This window comes from Lissotriton helveticus, chromosome 10 (genome assembly GCF_964261635.1).
Source record: "Lissotriton helveticus chromosome 10, aLisHel1.1, whole genome shotgun sequence".
Classification (NCBI taxonomy): Eukaryota; Metazoa; Chordata; class Amphibia; order Caudata; family Salamandridae; genus Lissotriton; species Lissotriton helveticus.
Window position 1 is genome coordinate 795,102,167 of NC_136071.1, and position 27,776 is coordinate 795,129,942.

Here is a 27,776-nt window from a genome sequence, read left to right on the forward strand (position 1 = left end):
TGGATGCTTCTCTGTATCCAGCTAAGTTGTCGTTCTGATTTTTGTGTTTTTGAATTACACTTTTTTTGATTCGCCCGCTTGAGTTTGTAATGCAACATGCAATACCTAAGAGACCCTAAATCAACAGAACAAATTTGTTGAGCATAGGTTACTCATTTGACATCAATCTTTCTGACGCTGAGTAACATAACATGCATTCACCGTGCATAATAAACTAGATTCTACTGAACTGGATTGGTTCCTTTTTTCAAAACAGCACTATCAAGTACATTTATCTATGATTTGTGGACATTGAAAGCAGAATGTTAGCTGCTTGAACAAAGGCTCATGCTAAGTTTTAACCGTGGCAGCTGTAAAAGCTATTCTAGAAAGAACTATTTATTTAAAATGCACCTATAACCTTCCTTTGAGCTCACGTGAACTTTTTTCTGGCCTGACACTCCCTGTAAAGTTAATTTGTCCTAATAAAATGGTATTCCCCCCTCCCGACTTCCCCCCTTCCATCGGGTGAGCGGTAGGGAGGGGAGTACAATTGCGGGCCTCGCGTCCGGCTTGTCGGGGGAAGTGAGGGAGAAGGAGGGGGCTCGGGGCCTGTACTAGGCTGGCGAGGACAGCCAGGAGCGACCAACGGGGACAAGGGGCAGCAGCAAAGAGGGCGCCAAGGAGGAAGTGCGCCCCCTATAATCCCAGCCAGACGGGGGGGGTGGCCTAGATGTCCGGCCCCGCCCACCCACCCTCCCCAAGGCGGGCCTGCGGTTCCCTGCGCACTACTACGGGGTTTGCCCTCCTATGGGGTCCCCTGCAGGGACCGCGGGCCTCCCGCATAGTAGTTGCATCGGTACCCTTGCCCCACAACCCTCTACCCAAATGATACACAGACAAGTATGTTTGGGAATAAAAAGTTGCAGGTTTATTTGTGGTACAAATAACAAACGGGTTAACTGACAGGCGACCCCTCCACCCCGCAACCCCTTGTTGCAGGGCGCCTGAAGTTGAGCCAAAGAAGCAGACACTAGTGGCCCTGGCCACGTGTCGACCGGGGAGGCACGCCTCCCGATGGACCTATCGTCCATCTGCCCCGCCCACCTCTGAACAAGGGAGAGTCAACTCACACCTTGCCCAGCTAGGAGGGGCGTTATTAGCAAACCCCCGGTTGCTCAGGTTTCAACCGCCCTAAGGACTAACGGGGTGCCGTTGAACCAAGTCCCCAAGAAGGGCCCCTTGGCTATGTATGACTCAGTATTGTGCCTCTCGCACTGTGGCTTCAGGTCCTGTTCCTGCGCCTGTCCTGTATGGGGGTCGCCTTCTCTTTTTCCACAGCCCTGGGCGTGGCACCCGCTGCGCCCAGAAGGCGACCCCCATACAGGACAGGCGCAGGAACAGGACCTGAAGCCACAGTGCGAGAGGCACAATACTGAGTCATACATAGCCAAGGGGCCCTTCTTGGGGACTTGGTTCAACGGCACCCCGTTAGTCCTTAGGGCGGTTGAAACCTGAGCAACCGGGGGTTTGCTAATAACGCCCCTCCTAGCTGGGCAAGGTGTGAGTTGACTCTCCCTTGTTCAGAGGTGGGCGGGGCAGATGGACGATAGGTCCATAGGGAGGCGTGCCTCCCCGGTCGACACGTGGCCAGGGCCACTAGTGTCTGCTTCTTTGGCTCAACTTCAGGCGCCCTGCAACAAGGGGTTGCGGGGTGGAGGGGTCGCCTGTCAGTTAACCCGTTTGTTATTTGTACCACAAATAAACCTGCAACTTTTTATTCCCAAACATACTTGTCTGTGTATCATTTGGGTAGAGGGTTGTGGGGCAAGGGTACCGATGCAACTACTAAGGCTCATGCTAAGTTTTAACCGTGGCAGCTGTAAAAGCTATTCTAGAAAGAACTATTTATTTAAAATGCACCTATAACCTTCCTTTGAGCTCACGTGAACTTTTTTCTGGCCTGACACTCCCTGTAAAGTTAATTTGTCCTAATAAAATAGACAGACGGAGCGTGGCGGGCGGGCAACCCTGGGGTAAATGTTCAAAGCTAAAAATGAGATGACAAAATAACTTAAAGGCTTTTTTCCACTATAGATAGGCCAATGCATTTAGTAACATTCACCTTTGCCGAAAATTCCTTCTACAGAGTGACACTTCTCTTCTGCCTCCTCAGATTAGAGCTGTGCAATGTAATTCTGACTCAGGACCGGAGGTGAGGATTGTGCTCTACTTTCTTTATTTCCTTTCCTGCAGCTTTCAACAAAATAACTCAAAAACTATCTTTCCCATGGTGCACAGGGAAAAGATCTACAACAATCCAACAGGCCTAGGATGTCCACAAAGGTGGAAGCCCCCTGGATAGCTTCCTCTTTCTTTGTTTTCCTGCTTCCAGCAGTTAAGTAGATATTCTCCTCACCGCTATTGTTTATGGTGCTTTTACTGTTTACATATATTGTTACTTTTATAATTGCTTGCTCATTTTCTGGTGTTATTTTGGGCGCGGACCGCGCTGCACAGTAATTAGGGCTGCAGGAGCGTTTTCATTGCTCCACTTGTGGAGCCCTATGAAGCCTCGAGCACATAGGTGCGATAAGCACCAGGGGTTTCTAGAAGGCCACAACGAGAGTGAGCATCTTGTTGGCCTGCGAAGGTGCGCTGTCGTCAGTTTCAGTAGATCTGACATGCAGCGCTGGTGGAGCCCGCACTTGCTCGAGCCGCCTGGAAGCCCAGACGCCTGGGACTCACAGGTCAGCAATTAATTGCACAGCCCATGTGTGAGCGGGTCTGTAATCACTCATTAACAGCGCTCCTGACCGGCGCCTATAAAGCGACTCACCCCCACTCCTCCTGGCTGTCAAGGGCAGGGCCCAGGCGGTCTGACACCCGGTGAATGTAGGGTGAGTCAGCCCAGGGCACAGGATCTAGATGACAAGTTATGTGAGGCAGTGGATGCCTCGATCCACCAGGTAGTGGCGGCGGCCATGGGACCTTTCGAACATTGCATTATGTAAATGGACTATGCTTACCAGACCCCTAGTCTAGCCTAGCACCCACCACTCCCATTAGGCATGCCCCTTAGAGCAGAAATGATTCTGGGATGATTTTGGGGGCCTTCGAGTGCCTCAAAAAGGTTTTCCTGGCTCACCCAGATCCAGGCTCGCATGGCACCCTAGCATACATGGCCGACTTATCTCCCCCACAAGGCTTAGAAGAGGAGGAGGATGACTCCCAGGGAGATTCAGATGACGAGACCGGCACTACCAGGCCCTGGCACCCGCATTGGTACCGGCCCCTGCAGAGCCAACGAATTACCCATAGGATACCTCTGAATGACCCCTTCCAGTGAAGTTTCTAAATTTGTCGCAGGGCACTCCGTAAGCCCATAGTGAAAGAGGTGAGAGCCTGCCTAAGGGTGGAGTGCTCTTGTCCCGCCCTACCCCGGAGATTGATCTAGGAATGGCCATATTCCTCCAGAAACATATTAGGAACCCAACGAAGGGCATTGATAGATCCTGGAAGTCTTGCCAGGTCCTATTACTAGACATGTGTGGTCCTATTACTAAAACTTTGGAACTGGCAAAGGAGGCCAAAGCCTCAGGAAGGCCCCTTTCCCTAGAGAGAATTTCAGGCTGGGTGCAGCGTGCTGTCGTCTTTTTTGGGGAACGTGAATTGCATTCTCTCAACCGAGGCACCGCTTAACGGTTGACCCCAAATTGGGGGACCTGACCTCCTCCGAGGCAGGCATGGTGGCTTAGGGCGGGCTCTTCAGGGAGCCATTCATTAAGGAGCTGAGCAAGTTTGTCGTCATGTTTACCTCCTTAGATGAGGCGCAGGGCTCCATAAAGAAAATATTTCATTCCAAAAATTTTGTTGGGGCTGGACATGGCAGAGGGAGCAAGGGCTACCGGATCTACACCCAAGACCCTCAGAGAGGATTCAAGAAGTCCCAAGATCTATTGAAGCAAGGAGAGTTCTTTCAGACAGGATGATGTAATCACATCCACGATTCTAGAGGCGCCTCCAGAGGGCAGTTCCAAGCCTCAACAGCAATTGATACAGCCACAGCCAGCACCTGCCCAGAACACTCCCATTTCTGACCCCCCAAGCCCACCGGCTCAGGTGGACGTACCTGAACCAGAGACTGAAACCCTTGCCCCAGTAGTTATTCCCAAAATCGTGAAGAAATGTGACAAAAAGGGACTCCGAAAGGAGGTTAGAGATTCAGACAGCAGTTATGATTCCGACCCGGGTGAGTATAAAAGGTCACATTCTCCTAGACTCAGGGACGAGGAAAAACAAATAGATTGCATAGCTTTTAAACTAATTACCGACTGTGCCTCCCCTTCGGACATCCTCTCCGCAGCGGAGGGCCAGGTACATTTGACAAGAAAGAGCTATTTTTTTAGAAAGAATGGCTTACCACCTTATGGCCAAACAGGAGGACCAAAGGGTGGAAGTACCGCTTGATTTCCGGAAAATATATAGGCGCTTGCACGATGGTGAATCTACGGAAAATGACAGAGATGCATTACTAGCAATGATAAAAAATACTCTGCATTTCAATAGTCAGACACAAAGTATTGTTCAGATGCCAGTCAAAGAGGCTGCCCCCATCTATGTCCCTCAGCGGGGTACTGGAACAGTCCTGAATAACCCAGATGACCCGAATGCCTGTTCCAGATTAATGTTTAGCTTTGTATGTACTCTTTGGACAAAGGCTGAGATGTCACAGTTACGAAAAGATATACCTGACATCAGAAAGAATCCTACGGGCTTCTATGAGAGTGTCCAGCAGATACTGAACACTTATATCTTGACCCTAATTGACATCACTCAATTTTTGGTCTTATATTGCCATCCGAGCTTTCGAAACCGCTCAGATATGTTAACGATCAGGCAGCTTTCCATGGTACATGGGAAGACCTGGAAACAAGGGAAAAAGAGAGAAAACCTGGTGAAAAGCCACATGAAGCTATATTAGCACTGCCGAAAAGACGGTTAACCAAACTAAAAACTCTTGCTCCAGAGAGAAATGTAGATTGGGGCCTTCTCAATGCTTGCAAACAGAATACTGAAGAATCAATCTCTGATTATTTTACTAGACTAGGAAAGGCATATACCGATTTCAGTGGTCAGGATGTAGCGACTGAAACTGCTCGGCACCTGCATATTCAGACCTTTGTCAAAGGGCTCTTACCAGCAGGAGGAATTAGGCTTATGGCCAGTGAAAGTAGCTGGTCGGCAGCAACGCCCACCCCTATACTGACAATGGCACAATATTACGAGGCTCAGTACAAAAACGCAGAAGAAGAAAAGGAGACTAAAAAGAAGAAATTAAAAGAACAAGTGTTGCTTAGCAAGTTAGACACCCGTAATCGCCCTCGCGACACAAATAATGTCCGTCAGCAAAATGCCAGGTTCACCTCGAAAACACAAAACACTCCAGTACAGAACCAGCAATCGTATCGATCTGGTACCCAGTCTACTGATATTTGTGCCTACTGCAAAAGACCGGGACATTGGAAGAAGGATTGCCCGATATTAGCTGATAACATTGCCACAGGAAAAAGGCAGACGCGACAGTCCAACACCACCTCCCGACCCCAATATCAATATACAGGCAACAGGTTTGATAATAATTCAGAACGTCAGGCTACCCTTCAGGATTATGCTGAAGACGATATTGAGTTGAGCCCAGTATATTGTCACCCACGTTGATCCCTTTAGCTGCTGGCTTCGATAGTATCAACGCAGTGAGGGGCCTCGTATTACGAATGCTTTACCTCACCGCTGCTTACCTGACTGTGGGCCCATTACTCTCCATTAGATGTAGTAAGTTTTGTGATAAGTGGGTCTATTATAGTATTTGAACTTTGTAGTCGAATGTTTCATACATCTTGTGCTATATAAGCAGCCTATATGAGGGGAACTTTTTTATTGTATTAGTTAAACTGTTACATTATATTTTTTGACTATACCAGACTACATATATACTTTTTCAGTAACTTTTCAGTTGGTATGAAAGGTCATGTTGATCTATGGTTGAGAGACCTAATCAGGACTTCCAGGTGCTATTTGCAAACTAAAAAATATAACAAGAATCCATAGGAATAATACGTGGATTCTCGCTTCTATTTTCTGTCTAGTATTCACACTACGTATTTGCAGAACATCTAGTAGTTTGGCTACTATATTACCGCTTCAGAATACCCTTTGAGAAGCTTGGAAGCGCTGAGAGTATAGGGGATGACTGATCTCGGTGGAATTGGCGCTTCACGAAATATGGGCAGATATTTGTATTATTAATTCTATATGTTATTGGGTGCCTAGGTATGGGTTGTCATCATCCCCACCAGTAATCCACAGATTGAAGTTTGTCACCTATCACACCAATAAAGATTTATGCATAAAGACTTGTCATTCAATATTTCTCCAAATTCACAAAATTACACGACGTGCAGAAGAAGAGTGGTTCTTTTAATTTCAAAGATTTTCCCTCAGTCCAGCCAACACGTGTTTCGTCGATAGGGCTTAAACCCTCGACTTCATCAGGGCTGGGAAAAAAAGAAATACAAACATATATTGGAATCGCGAGATCATTTATCTCGTGACTTACAAATACACAGTAAGTCCTTAAAATATACATGCAAATGGATGGGAGAAAACATTTCTCATGCACCACATTGTGCCGTGTGAATCCGTGCATTGAAGGAAAAAAGGAGGAGGGATTAGAGTCAATTCCCATATTGAAATACATAGCGACCAGTAGGTTTAAGCGAAGAAATCGTACCCCACAGTTCGTGCTGGTTGTTCTTAAGATCAACGTGCCTTAGTGAGTCTAGTCAATAGGCTTGTGTTCACCCCAGTAGTTATCAGTCATCTACGGGATCAGTTTCGTGAAATAATGGTGCCGGTTCTAATATCGGTTCGAAATACTATATTGTGGAAGTGCTCTGTTAGCTTTATAAAGATGCTGAGTATGAACATACTCAGGCTTACCTGATATCAGTTGCTAGTAAGTTTTTGTACCTAAAATAACCAGGTTAAAATGGGATGTTAAAACCCCCAGCAAGGTGTATGTATATCCACCATCCAAACACAGTTAAGTTAAGTGGTTAGCCCTAGGCATGGGACGTACCTTCCTGCTGGTTATACTTCCGGCCCAGCATATGGCATGGGCAATGATATCTCTTCTCTGTCAGTCAAATCAGTATCAAGCGTCTCCGCTGAAATCAAAATAAAATGCATATAGTCCCGTTTTATTATACAAAACGGCCGTAGTAGAGTATTAGAATCCACCAATCTCTATTCAAAACTTACCCTCCAATCGGTAATTCTTTCCAATATCCCGTGTTCCGGTAAGTAATTAATTTCGTTCCGACAAAATTTATTTGAAATAATAATGGTCCTTCCTCCCGAAGTATAGACGGAGTCAGGATTGCGCCCGCTGCCAAAAATAAAATCAATGGCTCGAGTTAATGCGGGCAGGTTGTAACACGATCGAGTCTTCATGGCCATTCAGAAGGGTCACTGAGACCCGTAGGGAGAGCGTCGCTTACCTCCCAATATTGCGGAGTCCTGGGGCAGCGATAGTTCCACTTGAGTCGAACACCGGTCTTCCGTATTCTGAAAGTCGGCAATTCCGACCCGGAAGCCGGTATATATCAAACTGATTGCCCTTCCGGTTCAGTAATCAGACGTGGTGGAGATACACCCAAACGTCTTCGGCCATCTTAGAGTGGTGTGTAGGTGATAACCAAGAACACCATATCTTTAATATTTCAGTATTTTAGTGCTCTTAGATCTACCTCTGAAACGTGTAATACAGAAAATAAGTATAGTCTGTATTAGTAGTGACTATTTAGTTATTGTTATGGTGTAAAGTGAGAACTGTGGGGTAAACTTACATTCACACTGTGATTATACTATTGTTTCACAAATATATGGTTACATGTATATCTACACACTGTTAAATCTCCTATACATAGATTTGCAGTTAATCATTATGGTCCATGTAATACATTCATACAGGGTCGCGATTTACAGGGTACAGATAGAAATGTGGCGGTCTGATCATTTTTTAGGTTTCAGTTAAAATCGACATCATTGTATACAATTCATTGGTGAATAACAGAACAACTCTTATATTTGTATCTCTGTATATTGTCATCCTCAGTCACCCAGATAGTAATGCAGTTCCTGGTCCGAGTTCATCCCATATTCCACCGCACGCATAGTCAGTATCCATGACGCTTCTCTGCGCCTAAGGGCCAATTCTCTATTGCCCCCTCTTGGGTCACTTTTTACCTAATCTATTGCACAGAAGCTGATTATTTTCTGTTTGCCTTGTTTAGGACACTGGTTCACGTGTGTCGCGGTGTTATATCTAATGTCTTGGTGTTTGATGGCTCTAATATGTTCAAACATTCTTTCTTTTAGCATTCTTTTAGTGCTACCTATATAGAAACTGCCACAGATGCATTTGATCATGTAAACTACAAAGCAGCTATTACAATTAAGCAGTTGTTTAATTGTAAATTCCTTTCCCATGTAGTTACAAAACGTTTTGGTCTTATTCATAGCCATGGGACAAATTTTGCACATTCCACATTTGTGGAAGCCAATGCTTCTTTGTGTCAACCAGTCATGAGGTGTTCCGGATCTTATTGGGTAGGTTGGACTTATCCAGGATTTTATGCTTCTCCCCTTTCTATATGTTATGAGAGGATTTTTGGTGATATATTTGTTCAGAACTTTATCATTGTTTAGAATCCACCAATGTTTGTGCATACTGTTTCTCAAAACAGTAGCAGCATTATCATAGTTAGTGATCAATCTGATCTTATTGTTCCCTTTGTTTTCTTTTGGAGTGTCCCGAAGGGTCCTTTCTCTAGGGACTTTATCTATTCTCTGTTCCGCCTTGGCAATCATATCTCTGTCGTACCCTCTAGATATAAATCTACTCTTCATGTTGTCTTTGCATTTTAGGAAGTCATCATCTTTGCTACAGTTTCTTCTTGCCCGGGTGAATTCTCCAAAGGGAATGGATTGAATTTGATGTCTAGGGTGTGAGCTTCCAGCATGTAGTAGGGCGTTACAGGAAGTGGGTTTTCTGAAGAGTCTACTCTGTATTTTATTTTCTTCAATAAACAGTGATAGGTCTAGGAATTCTATTTGAGTTGTACTTATGGAATGAGTCAGCTGAATACCCATCAAATTCGAGTTTAAGTGTTCACAAAATTCCATGAGACTGTTCATGTCTCCTGCCCAAATTAACAAACAGTCGTCTATGTAGCGACCCCAGTAGATGATATAGTCACTCCACTTGGCGCCATTAAGGCCCCAGATCCACTCCTCCTCGAACTTGCCCATAAAAAGGTTCGCATACGAAGGAGAGAATCTGGAGCCCATGGCTACTCCCTGTTTTTGGCGATACCACGTTGTTTCAAATAGGAAAACATTGTTTTGTAGTGTTAGATTCATCATATCTAGTAGCATCTCAGTGTGTGCCCACTGGGATGCAGGTCTTTTCTCCAAAAATTTCCTTGCTGCCCCAAGACCCAAATCAGTTCTTATGTTAGTATAAAGGAAGTGACATCAAGGCTAGCCATAATCATGCCTTCCTCCCAAGCCACATCCGACAAAATACTAAGGATGTGCTTAGTGTCCTTGATATAGGCTGGTAAGTTGCGTACCAGTGGCTGTAAGAATTTATCAACATATTGCGAGAGTCTTTCAGTGGGGCCCCCTATGCTAGAAATGATGGGCCTACCCGGTGGATATTGTGCGTTCTTATGTATCTTGGGTAGAGTGTAGATACAGGGGAATCTGGGTTTATCTATTTTCAAATATGTTAGTTCTTCTCTACTGATCAGACCCTCAAGCCACCATTTCTCCAAGTGGGTGTTAATGTTGGCCTTCAGTTGTTCCATTGGATTACCACTTAGTCTTTCATAATAAGTGTCATCTCTCAATTGTGTCAAAATCTCAGCATTGTAGTCAGTCGTGTTCATAACCACGATATTCCCCCCTTTATCTGCCTCCCTAATGGTCACATTTGATAGTTTGCATAATTCCACCAGTGCCTTGCGTTCATTCATATTTAAATTATCAGCCAACTTCTTATTGTTCTTGTTATGATTCAAGTAAGTGTATAAATCTTCAGTGACCAGTTTGTGAAACATGTCCACGCTATTACCACTAGGTAACGTGGGAGTCCATCGAGACTTGTTATACAGACCACTTGAGATGGTATTGTCAGGTTCTATATCATGATCAAGTAACAGTTCATCAATCGACATATGGTCCCTATCATCATCTACTATAGACAGTAATATCTCACTATCTCTGATATCTTGAATTATTGGTATTGCATCTTAAGAACAACCAGCACGAACTGTGGGGTACGATTTCTTCGCTTAAACCTACTGGTCGCTATGTATTTCAATATGGGAATTGACTCTAATCCCTCCTCCTTTTTTCCTTCAATGCACGGATTCACACGGCACAATGTGGTGCATGAGAAATGTTTTCTCCCATCCATTTGCATGTATATTTTAAGGACTTACTGTGTATTTGTAAGTCACGAGATAAATGATCTCGCGATTCCAATATATGTTTGTATTTCTTTTTTCCCAGCCCTGATGAAGTCGAGGGTTTAAGCCCTATCGACGAAACACGTGTTGGCTGGACTGAGGGAAAATCTTTGAAATTAAAAGAACCACTCTTCCTCTGCACGTCGTGTAATTTTGTGAATTTGGAGAAATATTGAATGACAAGTCTTTATGCATAAATCTTTATTGGTGTGATAGGTGACAAACTTCAAGCTTGGAAGCGCGTTCACACAATATTTACAACATTTTCAACTTAGGTATTTATTCATACGTCTCTTTTGAACTATATGTCGGTTTGGTATTGGTTTATCACAAACTATCCTTAAATTTGGAATTGGTCTACTGTATGGAGATTGGGTCTATTTTTCACTTTGAACATTTTCCTTTTTTCACTTGGTGCCTCATTTTGTGCTCTCCGATGTCATTCTGTGATCCACATTTGATAATTTCAACATTTCTTCTTTCGATTTCTCTATTATTCAACACTACTAAGACCTTCCTTTCTATTTCTTCTTAATCCTTCTATAGGAATGTTCTTATTAGAATATCACTAGATTTTTTACATATAAAAAAACTTTTTTGTGAATGAATATTAAAAAATTGTTGAACAAAATGTATTATTCTGTTAAACAGCTTTGAAAAAGACATCCCAAGACGAAACACGTGTCGGCTGTTCTTGTTCTGTCTCTACGTGTCAACATTTGAGAAGACTTAAGAATAACATATTTCTGTTGCATATACAATTGGACTTGTGCTACTATTGTTCTCAGAGCTGTGGACTCACTTGAGTCCCTTTCATAACGTGTTTGGGTTGTGCTCTGTCATTCAGATTATTGTTTTGGCTATATGAAGGTTTTCTGCATATAGATTAGCACTGTGGATGGCACAGTGTTTGGCATTGAGCACGCTGGAGAATATCCTTTTAATCTTTTAAACATTGTGGCAAAATTTTACAGAGGTGCTGGCTGTAGGGTACCACTGCCATCGGGTGTTTTTGTCAAAAGTTATTTGTGGGGAAGCTGTGCACTCTGTTTATTGCATAATTGTCTATATACCACGTAAATTGCAAAAATGTCAAACTTTAAAGACGATAGGAACAAATTGTTTGATGAATTCTTTATCAACAGAAAAGATACGATTGTTAATTCAACCACAACTAAAGGGGAAGGTCTCAAATTCAAATTTCAAAAATTGGAAAGACTTTGCAAACAGGAGGCATCCAAATGGTGGGATGCCACTGTACTTAGGAAGTACAGGTCCCTCGTGGACTTAGAGTCATCATTTTTCCATCGTTTGATGATCTAGGCGAGGATTTGTTACTTGAGTGGCAAGACTTACTGTCCAGCTCCTCATATGGAATGATATCCATATTATTAAACATGCTGAAAGAAAAAGAGAATAACTCCTGGTAGAAAGTCAAACACTAGAAAATGAGATAGAGCTGATGAATTTAAAGGAGGTATGCGAAAAGAATTATAAGATCTTAGAAGATGTGCTGACTAAATATCAGATTTACTTAAAAGAAAAAAAGTCTTGTAAGCTTAAAAGAGATGAAACAGACTATAAAACACGTCGCGTGCTTACATTTGTGTGTACATTTGATAACATTCAGCTGAATCCCAAGAAAGACAGTGTGGCTCTTAGTGACCAAGCCAGTTGAATATCCAATAGCGAATCTGATATTTCCAGTATAAGAAGTAATAATACTGAAGAACCCAGTACTAGCTCAACTACAGGTAAAACTAGAGAAGAACAGACATCCAACTCTATTTTACGGGAGGTAGAGAGGTTTCGCAAAGGGAACTAGGCAGATTACAACAAACGCCTAAATACTCTCTCTAGTATTCACACTACGTATTTGCAGAACATCTAGTAGTTTGGCTACTATATTAGCGCTTCAGAATACCCTTTGAGAAGCTTAGAAGCGCCTTCACACAATATTTACAACATTTTCAACTTAGGTATTTATTCATAAGTCTCTTTTGTACTATATGTCACTTTGGTATTGGTTTGTCACAAACTATGCTTAAATTTGGAATTGGTCTACTGTATGGAGATTGGGTCTATTTTTCACTTTGAAAATTTTCCTTTTTTCACTTGGTGCCTCATTTTGTGCTCTCAGTGTCTTTCTGTGATCCACATTTGATAATTTCAACATTTCTTCTTTCGATTTCTTTATTATTCAACACTACTAAGACCTTCCTTTCTATTTCTTCTTACTCCTTCTATAGGAATGTTCTTAATAGAATATCACTAGATTTTTTACATTTAAAAATCTTTTTGTGAATGAATATTAAAAAATTGTTGAACAAAATTTATTATTCTGTTAAACAGCCTTGAACAAGTCGTCCCAAGACGAAACACGTGTCGGCTGTTCTTGTTCTGTCTCTGCGTGTCAACATCGGAGAATACTTAAGAATACAATATTTATGTTGAATACACAATTGGACTTGTGCTACTATTGTTCTCAGAGCTGTGGACTCACTTGAGTCCTTTTCATAACGTGTTTGGGTTGTGCTCTGTCATTCAGAATAATGTTTCTGATCCTATTCCTTGGACATCACAGAATGTGGAAGCATTCATGACCCTACGACAGGCTCTGTGTTCAGCCCAGTCTTTGGTACACCTGATTATCAAAAGCCATTTTTTCTCTTTTTTCACGAACGGTCAGGTTGTGCCCTCTCACTTCTCTGTCAAATGCATGGTACACACAAACAACCCCGTTCCTATATTTCTGCAGTTTTGGATCCAATCAACCAAGCTTTGCCTACTTGCCTGCGCGATGTAGCAGCGGCTGCTGTGGCAGTGCGCCAGACAGAGGGTATAGTTCTAGGGTCCCCATTAACAGTTCTGGTACCACATGCCAAAAAGCAACACCTTACTAGTGCCCGACTATATGGATACAAACTTACATTGTTAAATGCGCACATAACTTTCCAACACTGTACCACTCTGAATCCCGCTACACTCTTACCCCTACCTGACACTGACCCCCTCACTCAGCCACCCCATCATGATTGTGTATTCCGAACAGGAGCACAAACCAAGGGAAGGGTGGGCCTGAAAGACACAGCCTTACCAGATGCAGAAGGCCATCTGTGGGTAGACGGTTCTTGTCTGAAACTCCTGAATGGCACCACATATGCAGCCTATTCTGTCACAACGGCACTTACAGTAGTTGAGCCTGCCCGAATATTACAGAAATCAGCCCAAGCGGCAGTGATAACAGCACTTACGCGCGCTTGCATCCTCAATACAGGCATGACTGTAAACATCTACACCGACAGTGAGTATGCTTTCGGGGTAGTACACAATTTTGCACTACTGTGGCAAGAAGGAGGGTTTCTCACTTCTCATGGGACGCCTATACAGCATGGTGAATTGGTTAATGCGCTTTTGGAAGCCATCACTCTCCCTGCTAAGTTAGCGGTGATCAAATGTGCGGCACACAAGAAAGTTATTGACGAAGTAGGACAGGGGAACGCTCTGGCTGACAGCACAGCCAGGAACACAGCCTTAAGAATAATACCTGCACCAATGAACGTCCTAAAATCACAAGCCGAGAAATGGCATGATGCCAGACAACGGATAACTGACATACAAGAATCCGCTGCCATAGAAGAAAAAGAACAATGGAAAACTTATGGTATGTTTGATGAGGAGGGATGTTGGAGATCTCAGGATACTCTTAGTTGGAAACTACCAACAGCATGTTATTCCCTTACTTACAATGACACACTTACCTGCACACATTGGGTCCCAAGCCATGTATACTATGCTCGAGGAAGAATGGGATCATCCCAAATTGATACCCCTGGCCGAGCGATTTGTAAAGCACTGTCTGACCTGTTTAAGATATAATGTGAGAAAGGGAACTAAGGTTCCGACGGCAGGATTTGCACTGCCCTCTGCCCCTTTCGAAGTCCGCCAGATGGATTATATCCAAATGAACAGAGTTAACAGCTACAAGTATGTCTTGGTGATGGTCTGTGCATTCAGTAAATGTGTAAAAGCATACCCCACCAAGGATAATACTGCTATTACTACAGCTAAAGTACTCCTGAAAGAATTCTTTCCCCGGTATGGCCTTTATAGATTGATGCAAAGTGATCGAGGATCACATTTCATCGGCCAGACAGTCAAAAATATCTTAGAAGGATTGGGAGTCAAGCAAAAATTCCACGCTGCATTCCACCCCCAGGCAGCAGGATTAGTAGAACGCTATAATGGGATTCTGAAGGAGAAACTAGCTAAAACAACAACTGAGACAGGATTGAAATGGGTGAACGCTCTACCTTTAGCTCTGCTGTCTATACGATCAGTCCCACATTCTAAGTCACACCTTACGCCCTGCAAGACAGTTTTTGGTAGACCTATGAATATTTGGAATGCCCCATCTCCGAAATCCCTGACTGACCTTCCCAAGGAAGTGTTGACTGATTATCTGTACGAACTCACTAAAACAATGTCTTTACTCCATGAACAGGTCCGGGCCTCCGTCTCAGACAGATTTCAGGGCCCTGGCCATGATATCAAACCCAAAGATTTTGTTTTGGTGAAGAACTTTGCACACACCCAGTCTTTGCAGCCTCGCTGGAAGGGTCCCTTGCAGGTGCTGCTGGTGACCAGAACGGCCTTGCGAGTAGAGGGAAAGAAATCCTGGGTTCATGCCTCCCACTGCAGAAAAGTGTATCCCATAACTGAAGACAACTTGAAAGTACACAAAGAAGTTCTGACTCACAACAAACCAAATAGACTGTGACTCGGATTCTGAACCTGAACTAGAACTTTGTGACAAAGGAACAGATGGATACTATCTCCGATCCAAGGCTAAGCTGTAGAACAAGCCCAGCTCCAAGGGCCGTTAGTACTCCATTGTCCATTGCTGTAGGGCGGTAGTAAAATCTGACTGAGGGTCCTGGGTACCCCTAGTAGTGGGTTACCGGCGCAGACGTTGGTCAGTGAAGCAACCAACAACTATCGGCGGCTATTAGGGACATTACAGTACTCTCTAGGCACTTGTAGAGCTATTATGTCTGGAGGTTACGATGATGTGGGACCAATCTCCCCAAAACCCGAATATGTCACGATCCGCCCTATTCATGAATACCAAAGACTACGTACCACCTTCAAAAATTAGTACCCACAAGTGCCATCATCCAGGTCTGCCAATGTTCCCCCTCGATGAGGAAAACAGTCAACAACATGAGAACGGTATGGATAAAGAGGTCGCATACAGTACCAAGACAATAGTACTGTTTGTCCTGACTACGCTTACTGTTCTGTTCAGTGTAGTGTTCTGGATTATTGAAGAAACAGCTCCAGCCCATAATACTGTCCTGCCTTACACCCCACAACCACCTAAAATCCCTGAACATTCACATGCTCTGTGGCCCGATTCTCACTTTAACAGTCATTCTGAATTCAGTAATAATACTTTCATCCAAATGCTGCACCAGTTTAATCAAGTTTCAGGTACAACTGATTGCTATGTTTGTGGACTTCTACCTCATGCAACTCAACACACCGTCCAGTTCTTAGTGTTCCCTGCCTCATCTGCTTATACTTGTGCTCTAATGAACAACTTGACAAACGTCTTTCCCTCACGTGGCTACGCTGGCAACCTTACCACATTCCAGTACTTTCTTTGGACATTCCATGCCCACAACAATACCATCTGTAATGCCTCTGACTCAGCACCAATGCGTACCATCATGTCCACCCCTAAGCGAGGTACATGGGGTTACACTTTCATTACCATTCGTACTAAAACAGTTGCCATTTCTATTACATCACATGCTGGTACATTATGTCTACAAGGTCAAGGGAAAACACCTGTAGGAGTCAGTCTATGCAATACTACAATGACTTATGACAATTTCACCCCATATCTCCGCCTTCCTACAGGATTGCATTTTGTGTGTGGAAATAAAGCTAACATGTGGTTACCCCCTGACTGGAGTGGTACATGCTACATTGCTTTCCTCCTATCACCCGCTTTCAACCGAGACAATATGTACCACCGCCAAAAAAGACAGTTGCCAGATGTGGACCAGGCAGACACCACAGGCCAGCAGTTCTATGATGCTATGAAAGGACTTTTGCTGTACTGGGGTCCAATGTCCAACAGCCTCCAGATCAGAAGATTAACCAGAGTCCTGGAAGCAACAATTAATGTGACTGCAGGAATACTGACCAACTACTCCGCCGAACTTGATGCCACCCGCATGGTTGCCCTCCAAAATCGTATGGTGCTGGACGTCATCTTAGCAGGTAGGGAAGGAGCCTGCCGCATCATCGGCACTAGCTGTTGTGTGTATATTCGTGATTCGTCACCTTCAGTATATGATGCTATCTCCAAGCTTCACCGAGTTGCCTCTGAAATCCATCAAGAAACTGGAACTCCCTGGTCTTGGAGCTCTGGACTCTGGCAACTGCTTGTCTCCTGGGGTTGGAAAATGATAACGGTCTTACTGATTTCCCTAGCCCTTCTGTTCTTCTGCTGTCTGTGCATCCATTGCGGTCCCGCTCTCTGTTCTATCTATGCTGTCAGATGTACATCACCAAACACGCTTCAACGCACCAAAGATAGTAAAATACTGTATCAACAAGCTGTAGATGAACTTATGCGGATCGACATTGACTGAGGTGTTGCCCATGGCAAAAGGAGGGACTGTGAAACCTGAATCTGATAAGTTGCCATGTGCCCCACCGTTTTGTGACTACAGCATTCATTTTCACCTCTGTTTCACTGACCACGTACATGTCGACCTGCACCTCGAGCTGACCTTTTTACCGCACCCATGCTGAAAGGTGCCAGGAATGTTGACCGGTCCGGTCCTCGGATGCTTGATTCCGTTCTGGGAAGGACATGGCGTTTGTAGTTCGGACTGGACTGTTCCCATGGGGCAACAGGGTCAGAGCTGATTTGCATATCGCCATTGTCTAACCCAGGGTGGTGTGGAGTGCAAAAAAACGATGGATTTGGGCCCAGATCTTTTGACTGGGGGAGTGTGTGACATTGATCCACATTCAGTCCATCACTTGTTGTTTTTGCAATTGCCGCCCTAAGTGCGCTGGGGATGCCCAGACGTGGGTCCCAGGCACTCCACACCACTTGGAGTCAAGCTAGCCGGGCTGAAGAGAGGTGTTACCTCGAAACCGGTCCGGTCCTCGGATGCTTGATTCCGTTCTGGGAAGGACATGGCGTTTGTAGTTCGGACTGGACTGTTCCCATGGGGCAACAGGGTCAGAGCTGATTTGCATATCGCCATTGTCTAACCCAGGGTGGTGTGGAGTGCAAAAAAACGATGGATTTGGGCCCAGATCTTTTGACTGGGGGAGTGTGTGACATTGATCCACATTCAGTCCATCACTTGTTGTTTTTGCAATTGCCGCCCTAAGTGCGCTGGGGATGCCCAGACGTGGGTCCCAGGCACTCCACACCACTTGGAGTCAAGCTAGCCGGGCTGAAGAGAGGTGTTACCTCGAAACCGGTCCGGTCCTCGGATGTTTGATTCCGTTCTGGGAAGGACATGGCGTTTGTAGTTCGGACTGGACTGTTCCCATGGGGCAACAGGGTCAGAGCTGATTTGCATATCGCCATTGTCTAACCCAGGGTGGTGTGGAGTGCAAAAAAACGATGGATTTGGGCCCAGATCTTTTGACTGGGGGAGTGTGTGACATTGATCCACATTCAGTCCATCACTTGTTGTTTTTGCAATTGCCGCCCTAAGTGCGCTGGGGATGCCCAGACGTGGGTCCCAGGCACTCCACACCACTTGGAGTCAAGCTAGCCGGGCTGAAGAGAGGTGTTACCTCGAAACCGGTCCGGTCCTCGGATGCTTGATTCCGTTCCGGGAAGGACATGGCGTTTGTAGTTCGGACTGGACTGTTCCCATGGGGCAACAGGGTCAGAGCTGATTTGCATATCGCCATTGTCTAACCCAGGGTGGTGTGGAGTGCAAAAAAACTATGGATTTGGGCCCAGATCTTTTGACTGGGGGAGTGTGTGACATTGATCCACATTCAGTCCATCACTTGTTGTTTTTGGAATGTTGAGATGGCAGATGACCTCGCCTGCGGGTTCCATTCCTGTTCTAACTATGCGACAAGAAGCAGGTGGTGTGCCTAAGGCTTAGACTGCCCCATTCCAGCATCAAGCTCCGTGACAAAGGGCAGGTGATCTGTATCTCCATCCCCACAAGCTATATGGTCTTTCAGCGTTTCTTCTCTTTGCGAGGGGAGTGTTCACGTCCTATAATGGATGTTGTGTGCTCCTTGCAATTCGAGCAGTCTCCCATTACCTACCTCCAGTGGGTCACGGACATTTTTCCATCTCTAGAGATTCCTGTGTGAGGTTAATAAACCTGTGTTTCTTCACTCCCAGTGGTGTGGTCTCCCATATTTTAACAAACATGGAGGAAGCTGTGGACTTGGGTGTTTCCTGCACCGCTGGGTGGTCTACCTCTAAGACCCCCTAGTTCTTCAGATCACATAGAGGCGGGCAACGGGAGAGCCATATTTGGCTCCGACCCGTACATCATGATAGAGTCCGACGCCAGAAAATCCAGGTGGGGAGCTTGCTGTGGGGACTCCTTTACAGGAGTAAAATGGTCCGCAGAATAGCGTCAAATCCACATCAACTGCCTAGAACTGATGGCGAGGTCATTCAATGATGGACAAAGGACAGGGTCTCTTGCAGCATCCTCCTCAAGATGGACAATGTATCAACAGTACACTATATAAACCATCTTGGGGGTACCACGTCCAAAGTCTTGGCGGACCTCGCCAAAGATTTTTTGACATTCTGCTTATCTCACAACATCTCGGTGACAGCGGAATACCTCCCGGGGGCATGCAATGTGATAGCAGATTGGTGTTCCAGGGTATGGTCAGACACAAGTCTATGGCTGCTGCACTGTTTGGCTTTCAAGAGGTTGATGACCTTTGGGGCCTGTTTTCAGCAGATCTCTTTGCATTTCGTCTAGACAATCAACTGCCCAGATACATTAGTCGAAAGTCGGACCCTCTGGATTGGTCTCTTGAGACGAGCTATGCCTTACCTTCATTTGCCATGATTATGAGACGCTCAGCTCGGGTCCACAGACAGCATATGAAAGTGGTTGTGATCACGCCATATTAGAGTTCACAAGTGTGGTTTCCAGTTCTTCTGGAACTTTTCTGGGATTCTCCAAACCTTCTACTCCCCGATTCGACTATCCTGAAGGATCCCCAGGGCAATCCCTATCCATTAGTCCTGCAAGGGCGCATGCCTCTCATGGCCTGGCGGATTTCCTGCATCACTGGAGACTCCAGGGCCTTTTGCATGAAGCGTTGGGTTTGAAAGTGCAGCTGTCGGCAAGTATTGTATGTTGTTACCAAAACTTAACAAGTATTGGCAAAGCCAATAGATCTAGCCTTTGCAACCTTGCAATTCTTGTATTTATTTTTTGAAATCATATGAAACATGGGTAAAAGCATCTAAAAGAATACATACAAATTAAGCAGTGGCTCAGGAACCCTAGCACTAACGCGCACTCCTTTTCAGGCAACTGGGCTTATATGACAGTGGCTGAAGTGGGCTTCCTCACTGCTCCAGGCTGTATGCTTTGTGGGAAGAAGCAAAAAAAAAAATGGTTTATATCTGAACCAATAGATGAATATGGCTCAGAGAAATCCCCTGCCTCTAAGTATGTATATAGTTTTACTTATTATTTTTTGGGAAAACTTGAGGCAGGGGCACAGCTAAAGCTGCCACTAGGCCAGATCTACCATTTTATATAGTCGGCTTTGGTTACACGCCGAGTAGTATTCTTTCACTTCACGCAACTGGTTGTTTTGTTTATCAGTCTGCCATCCAGGAAGTACTTACTTCAGAATCCATGAGGGACTATTGAACACCTAAAAAGTCCAATCGGCAAGCTCTGGTCACATTCAGAGCTATATCTTCGATTTTGTATTAATTCTACGCAGAAAGCAATCCCCTTTACCTACTTTTCCTCAATCATTGGCAAAGTAATAGGGCTGTTTAATACCATAAGCAGCATTTGTGCAAAGAAGACACATAAGCAGCATTTGTGAATGTCTCCGTTTATATGCACTGACACATTAAAGCCAGAACTATTGGCATTACTGATTGTTGTTATCTTTTGTTCTGATTAATCAATACCACTTTTGCTGGAAGGCAGTTCTATGCATTTAGTGGATCATCATTCAAACAACAATCTTATGTGACACCGACCCTTTTAAACTAGTAATATCTATTAGACCCCTTGTTCTAGAGCCACACTTCACAATGTGTATGCTTACATCCTCTAGCGTTGATATTCCAGAGGTATTTCTAAATATATTTCTCCACTCCATTATCTCCACCAGACTCTACATCTTTGCCTTCACAAAGTTGACGGTTTCTTGCGACAATATTTCTCCGATCTGTGACCTATCCACTGGCTTGAGCCTCGTCTCCCTGTATCCTTTAGGAAATGCCGCCGACACAGTCCCAGAGTGAAGGTAAACCAAAGAAGCCCTTCTCTCAAAGATTGCAGGTTTCAGGGTCTGCCATACAAATGTCATGTATGAACACTGGACAGCATTCACGTATTCTCAGCGGATCACAGTAGGAGAGTATCTGGCCTTACGGCTAGAGCGGTCAACCTCAAAGCTGGGGAACCAGATTCAATGGTCGGCAGGGATACTTAACATCCTGTGATTATGGGCATATCACTTAATCCCCACATGCCTAACAAAACAAGCATTTACAATCCAATAGGTCTTGCATTTATGCAAGTTTGAGCTATTGGCATTGTTAATGACTTTGCCGTTTATTTACGTGCTGATTTTAAAAACATAAATAAAAGGTATTGTCATTTACAATGCCAATAACTTAAACTCTCGCAAATTTGAGGCCTATTGCTTTGCAAATGCTTGTGTTTACAAGCGCCCCATACCACGCTTTCACATTAATAAAGGCTGCGCCCCTGTCTTTAGACGAGTTGTGTCTAAAGAAAGGTCCACAGTCCCTATTAAATTGAAAGGGCGGTATGAGGCGCTTTTACCAAAAAAAGCAAATAGTGCTCACCGACAAGATAAAGCAGACAGTGTAAGACCACAAGTAAAAAGTCCAATTGGTATGGGAGGTTACAAATGTAGGCAAGGCAGTACCAAGGAGGGACTAGTAAGCCTATTCACGAATGAAAAGCAAGGATTTTGAAAGGACTGTAACAGGAGCCAATTGAAAAGATGGGTGGGAAATGGGCGGCGCTTTTATGTTATGTTAAGAGTTTGTATTGCGCAACAGCTGCACCAGCAAAGAGGCATCCCAGCGCTGAACAGCAGAGATGACCAAGCGCGGAAGGGCGCAGGAAGGCCTATGGAGTGGGGAAGAGAAAAGTTTTTATGGCTTTCCTGAATTGGAGGTAGTTAGTGAGCCCCCGGATGTGGGTCGGCAAAGAATTCCAAAGGATGGCAGCTCTGTTCCGAAACGAACAGCCTCCGGTGCAAACCCTTCTCACACGGGGGACTGCTACCAGACATTGTCCCATGGAACGGAGCTGGCACGTGGGGGTGTAGGGTAAACGTAGGTTGGTCAGGATTTCCGGAGATGTCAATTTCAGAATTTTAAAGACTGTGCAGAGTGCCTTAAACTTGATTTGCCTAGCCACAGGCAACCGGTGGAGACGGCAAATGGCACTCGTCACTCAGCAGCCTCTACGCAGACAGAGGAGAGATCTTGCGGTCGCATTCTTGACTCTCTGTAGCCTCTGTATTTCTGACTTGTTAACTCCCAGATACAATGAACTGGCATAGTCGAATCTTGACATAATCAGTGCCTGGATGATGATCTGCCTGGTAGGGGCACCAAAGAAACCCAAGATGGGTTTGATTCCGCGCAACAGACCAAAGCAGGTTCCCTCCACCTTTTTAGTTTGAGTCTGAAAGTTGAGTGAAGCGTCCATCTTCACTGCAGGCTATGGGGCAGGGGCAGTGCCTAGGCTCTTTGGCCACCAGAGCTCGTTCCAACGATCTTGTTCCTATCCCGCCAACAACACCTCCGACTTGTTGGCATTCAGTTGGAGACAGTTGGTGGTCATCCACTCGGCGACTGCCACGAGATCACCCTGAAATGTCATGGCATTCCGCTCGAGGTCGCTCAAGAGAGTCACCCTCAACTGTGTGTTGTCGGCATAGGAGACCATGGTCAGCCCTCTGATCTTGGCAACTCCGGCCAGAGGTTGAAAGTAAAGATTGAAGAGCAGAGGGCTCAGGGACGAGCCCTGTGGTACTCCTTGACCTATAGGAAGAGTGCTAGAGGCAAAAGGGGAGCTATCACCTGAAACGTCCTGTCCACGAGGAAAGATGCCAGCCACTTCAATGCTGAGCCAGTGACTCCCGCCCCCACCAGACGACGTAGAAGAATGGCGTGAGACACCGTGTCAAACACAGCACTAAGAACCAAAAGGATCAGTGCCGCCGTTTGCCCCGCGTCGAAGGCTTTCCAGAGATGTTCAGTCACGCCCAAAAGTGCTGACTCAGTGCTATGGCCGGGGCGGAAAACATTTTGAGAGGGGTTGAGCCTATGGTTAGAATTGAGATACTCCGCGAGGAGAGAGTTAACGTAGGCCTCCGTGATCTTTGCCATCCAAGGTAGCAAGGAGATAGGCCGAAAGTTTTCTGGCTTTTTAGGGTATAAGAAAGATTTTTGGAGCAGCTGTATTACCCTGGCCTGTTTCCAAGCCATAGGCACAACCGCTGTGCCGAGGGATCCATTGATCACCTGTTCCAAAGAATGTATAATAGTGGGTAGAATTTTCCGGAATTGGTCGGGCTTCAGGGGATGAACAGGAGAGCCCAACTTGACTTTAGAACAGAGTGTGAGTAAAACATCTTGTGAGATGGGGGGAAAACCTCAAGAATACCATTGTCTGGACCATAGGGAACCTTTTATAGATGTCTTCTACCTTCCTAACAAAGTAGGCTGCCAGCTCATCACACTGCCGATCAAATGAGATCAGCGGGCCTGCGACGTCTTTCTGGATTTTAAGATCTGAGACTACCGAGAAGATGCTCTTGCTAATTTGCTCGGCGTAGAATGCTACGTGCCCAACTTGGATGGCCCTATGGTATCTCCTAACGGCAGCACGGAAGAGATCCTTGGAGGTCGTATCAAAGTCCCGTCTCCATGTTCTCCCCAATTCCATTATTTCATTACTCAATATAGCATGCCTTACAGAGCAATGTATGCGCTGCCCAGGCTGGACCTAAAAAGAATGTGCCCTTCCGTGACGCAAGTGGTGCTCATGTAAAGCGCTCTGATACCTTCAGATCAAGTTTGCTCTATATAAAACTCCCGCCCAAAAAGAATCATGTTTGTATCCCCCTGCAATAAACCTTTTTGTGTCTTAATGACACCTTATGGGGGGTACTTTCAACACAGTCTTGTGATGTACATAAACATGGGCTTGCCACGTCAAGGGAAGCAACCCAGAAGCGTTTGTGCAAACCAGTGTTTAATCTGTAAAATAAATAAATAAGTGCAAGGCCCAACGTGTTTTCTTAGTAGCTCGCCGTGCTACAGAATCCCGAAGTTGCCCCATGCCAAGGAAGGATAGGCTTCATTCCACCTCAAAAAATGTCTTCCACCACACTACACTTCCTGCCTCTTCATCTCACTCTTGCAAACTTTTTCATTCCTGCTTTCTCTCTGTCGCTCTTTCCTTTCACTTCTTCTTTTTCTCTTTACACCCTTACTCTCTTGCTCCTGGTCAATTGGTGCAGACGAATAAGTCCTGGTGCCCAAAAATGAGAGCCCGCGCCGACTACCAGCAACCAACACCGGGGCAAATTAAGCAGTGGTGGAAGAAATTTGAAGTTTCTGCACCAGACTGCAAGGCACACTTGCATTTGAAGAATTAATTAGAAAGTGGATGCGGGGATGAGTGACCGCAATGTAAAAGCCAAGCCTCAATGCAGTTTGCTTAGCATCCGTTTAGAACAACGCAGACCTGTATGTATACTGGAACACAGGCACATTTTTTTGGCTTGACACATTTAATCCCAGTGACTGAGGACCTCAACTGTAACTGGTCTGGAAACCACATCGTCTTCTACGGCAAGTGCAGCTCGTGTTATTGACGGTCATACCTTCTTTGAAACTGACGCGGGTTATCATGTAGCCGGCCAGAAAGGACCCACACGGGAGGCCAGTCTTATTTTAAGCACGTGGCCAGATTATATTAAAAACTTCACCAGTACGTTATTGAAATCAGTCAAAGGCCCATTGTATCGTACTGAGTGTAGTCGATGTTTCGTTTTGGACGCTGTTTCCCAGTGTTACTGTAGTGGATTGATTTAAATTAAAATACACACTGCCAGTTTCGAGATAAATGTATAATGGCGTGGCTGCCTGTCGCAAGCTATATTTTGCTTTGTTTTGCTCAAGTAATTGTAGGTACATCCTCGCCGCACGAGACGGCTCTTAAGTAATAATTTCGGAGCGACATCCGTCAAGGATCTATAATTATTTTAAAGTCAGACGCCGGAACTTTGGCAGAATATGCCATCAGCACAGAAACATTTTAATTAAATAAGGAAAAACAGTGCTTTATAAATTGAAAACTATTCTCCTGGAGGAAAACTTCGGTAATTTGAGTTCTTCTAATCTAATCCAGATTATGGATTATTGAAATGTCAGACAAGAAAAGCAACCCCCGCCAAGCGCTCCAGACCGCAGTGACTTTATTGTTTGTCTGGCAGGGCCCCTCAGAATTACTTGCTGATGTTAGCTAAAAAGTTGAAAGTAAATCCAAGCATGGAGTTAAGAGGAGGGTACATAAATCCAGGAAAAAACCACATGAGACCATGTAATCCCGTGAGATGCCTGCTCAGAACGAAAACAAAACAAGTTCTCCTAAGTATAAGCAACGCGTGAACCATCTTCAAAGGAGGCCTACAATCAACACAGGCAGGGGATTTTCAGACCCCTGGCTGACAGGAAGGGCTTCTTAGCATGTGCTGTTAGCTTTTCAGTGGTATGTGGCCGCTCTTCCATTGACAACTCCCCACTGGATACTTCCCAGCCTGTACTGCATTGTGGGATAGCAAACCATGGCAGGAGCAAGTGAAGAAAACAAAGAAACAGAGTGGGGGGGAGCACTGGTAGAGGGGATACACCCATTATAAAACAATTCTAAATATGAAAGGAACCCCGTACCAAAAAAAGCACACGCAAACACGAGGCAGGTTTCCATTCATTCAGCCAACTGACGAAGCTGTGCTCCCCTGAAGAAATCAAGTCATTCCACAGAAAGGTGGCACCACAACAAGCAGTGGTAAGGCCAATAGGTCTTGCCTTCTAGAACTATCCACTATGCCAATCCTTTTTGCCAATGCTGCACAGCATCAGTCAACATTTTTTTTTTACCGACGCTGCACAGTATCTGCAAAATAAAAACAAGCATTTGCAATGCAATAGGTCTCGCATTAGGAAAGTTTGAGCCATTGGTATTGTAAATGACAAATTTTTTATTTAGGTTTTGTTTTTGAAAATAGCGAAATTAATAGCTTTGTCATTTACAATGCCATAGTTATAACTTTCGCAAATGTGACACCTATAACATTTGTAATGCAATATGCGTTGTATTTACGTGATTTACATGTATTGATATTACAAATAACAATGGCTTTTATTTTTTTTAAAATAATTAATACTTAATAAAAGTTATTGTAATTTATAATGGCAATAGCTTAAACTTTTGTAAATAACTTTTGTGAAGATTATGTTCAGTGTATTTTATTGTGACGAAAATCCAAGAACAGAAGTGAAATATCAACATCTTTTTGTTACCTTTGTAATAAAGCTTGAAAAATTGAGAGAACATATTTGAACCATCTGTTGTTGAATGGTTGCACAGATTGATGTTGTGGTGGTGCTGAGTGATGTTGTGATGGCGAACGAGTGATTCTGTGGCATTCAGTGATGCTGTGGTAGCGCATAGTGATGTTGTGGTGCCCCTGAGTGATGCTGTGGTGGTGCTGAGTGATGCTGTATGCTATGCTATGTTTTGTTTTGCTATCCTATGTTTTGTTATGCTATGTTTTGTTTTGCTATCCTATGTTTTGTTATGCTATGCTATGTTTTGTTATGCTATGCTATGTTTTGTTATGCTATGCTATGTTTTGCTATGCTATGCTATGCTATGTTTTGTTGTGTTTGGTATGCTATGTTTTGCTATGCTTTGTTGTGTTTTGTTAACCCCTCCTCTGCGCCGACCGTTCTGCGCTGGTGTGGAACGTTCTATTGCGCGGGCGGGGCCAGAACGTTCAGCAGACGTGCGCAGCACTACCGAGGGAGTGCACGCGACGTCCGCTGAACGTGCGCCGCACCGAAGGGGTTAAGCTATGCTATGTTTTGTTGTGTTTTGCTATGTTGTGTTATGCTATGTGCTGTTGTGTTTTGTTATGCTGTTTTGCTATCCTATGCTTTGTTTTGTTATGCTATGCTATGCTTTGTTTTGTTGTGTTGTGTTTTGTTTTGTTTTGCTATGCTGTTTTTTGTTATGCTATGCTATGTTTCGTTGTGTTTTGTTTTGCTATGCTATGCTATGTTTTGTTGTGTTTTGTTCTGCTATGCTATACTATGTTTTGTTGTGTTTTGTTTTGCTATGCTGTCTTTTGTTGTGTTTTGTTTTGCTATGCTGTGTTTTGTTGTGTTTTGTTTTGCTATGCTGGTGAGGGTGTGTGAGGTTGTGAGGGTGAGAGGGTTGGAGGGTGACAGGGTTGGAGGGTGACAGGGTTGGAGGGTGACAGGGTTGGAGGGTGAGAGGGTTGGAGGGTGAGAGGGTTGGAGGGTTGGAGGGTGAGAGGGTGAGAGGGTTGGAGAGTGAGAGGGTTGGAGGGTGAGAGGGTTGGAGGGTTGGAGTGTGAGAGGGTTGGAGGGTGAGGGGGTGAGGGTGTGTGAGGGTGAGGGGGTGAGGGGGGGTGAGGGTTTGTGAGGATGGGTGTGAGGGTGGGTGAGGGGGTGTGAGGGTGAGTGAGGGGTGTGATGGTGAGTGAGGGGTGTGAGGATGAGGATGGGTAAATGGGGTACTATTAAACTGGGTAATATTTAATTCTTATATTTTCAATGCTTGGAAGTGGCAAAAGGCATTGAAAATATAAGAATTAAGTATTACCCAGTTTAAT

At 44.7% G+C, this 27,776-nt stretch overlaps 2 protein-coding genes across 3 annotated transcripts in view; one reads left to right on the forward strand and one right to left on the reverse strand.

Moving 5' to 3' along the window:
• JCAD (junctional cadherin 5 associated) overlaps nucleotides 1-27,776 on the reverse strand; it is a 408,227-nt gene that overhangs the window by 326,995 nt on the left and 53,456 nt on the right. The window lies entirely within an intron of this gene.
• LOC144784108 (uncharacterized) lies at nucleotides 15,677-17,242 on the forward strand. The gene has a single exon (XM_078662791.1). The coding sequence runs from the start codon at nucleotides 15,677-15,679 to the stop codon at nucleotides 17,240-17,242; it is 1,566 nt and encodes a 521-aa protein (XP_078518917.1).

Bases quoted from the DNA above. Each gene is read 5' to 3' on its own strand.
- LOC144784108 (XM_078662791.1), top strand. From the start codon at position 15,677: ATGTCACGATCCGCCCTATTCATGAATACCAAAGACTACGTACCACCT.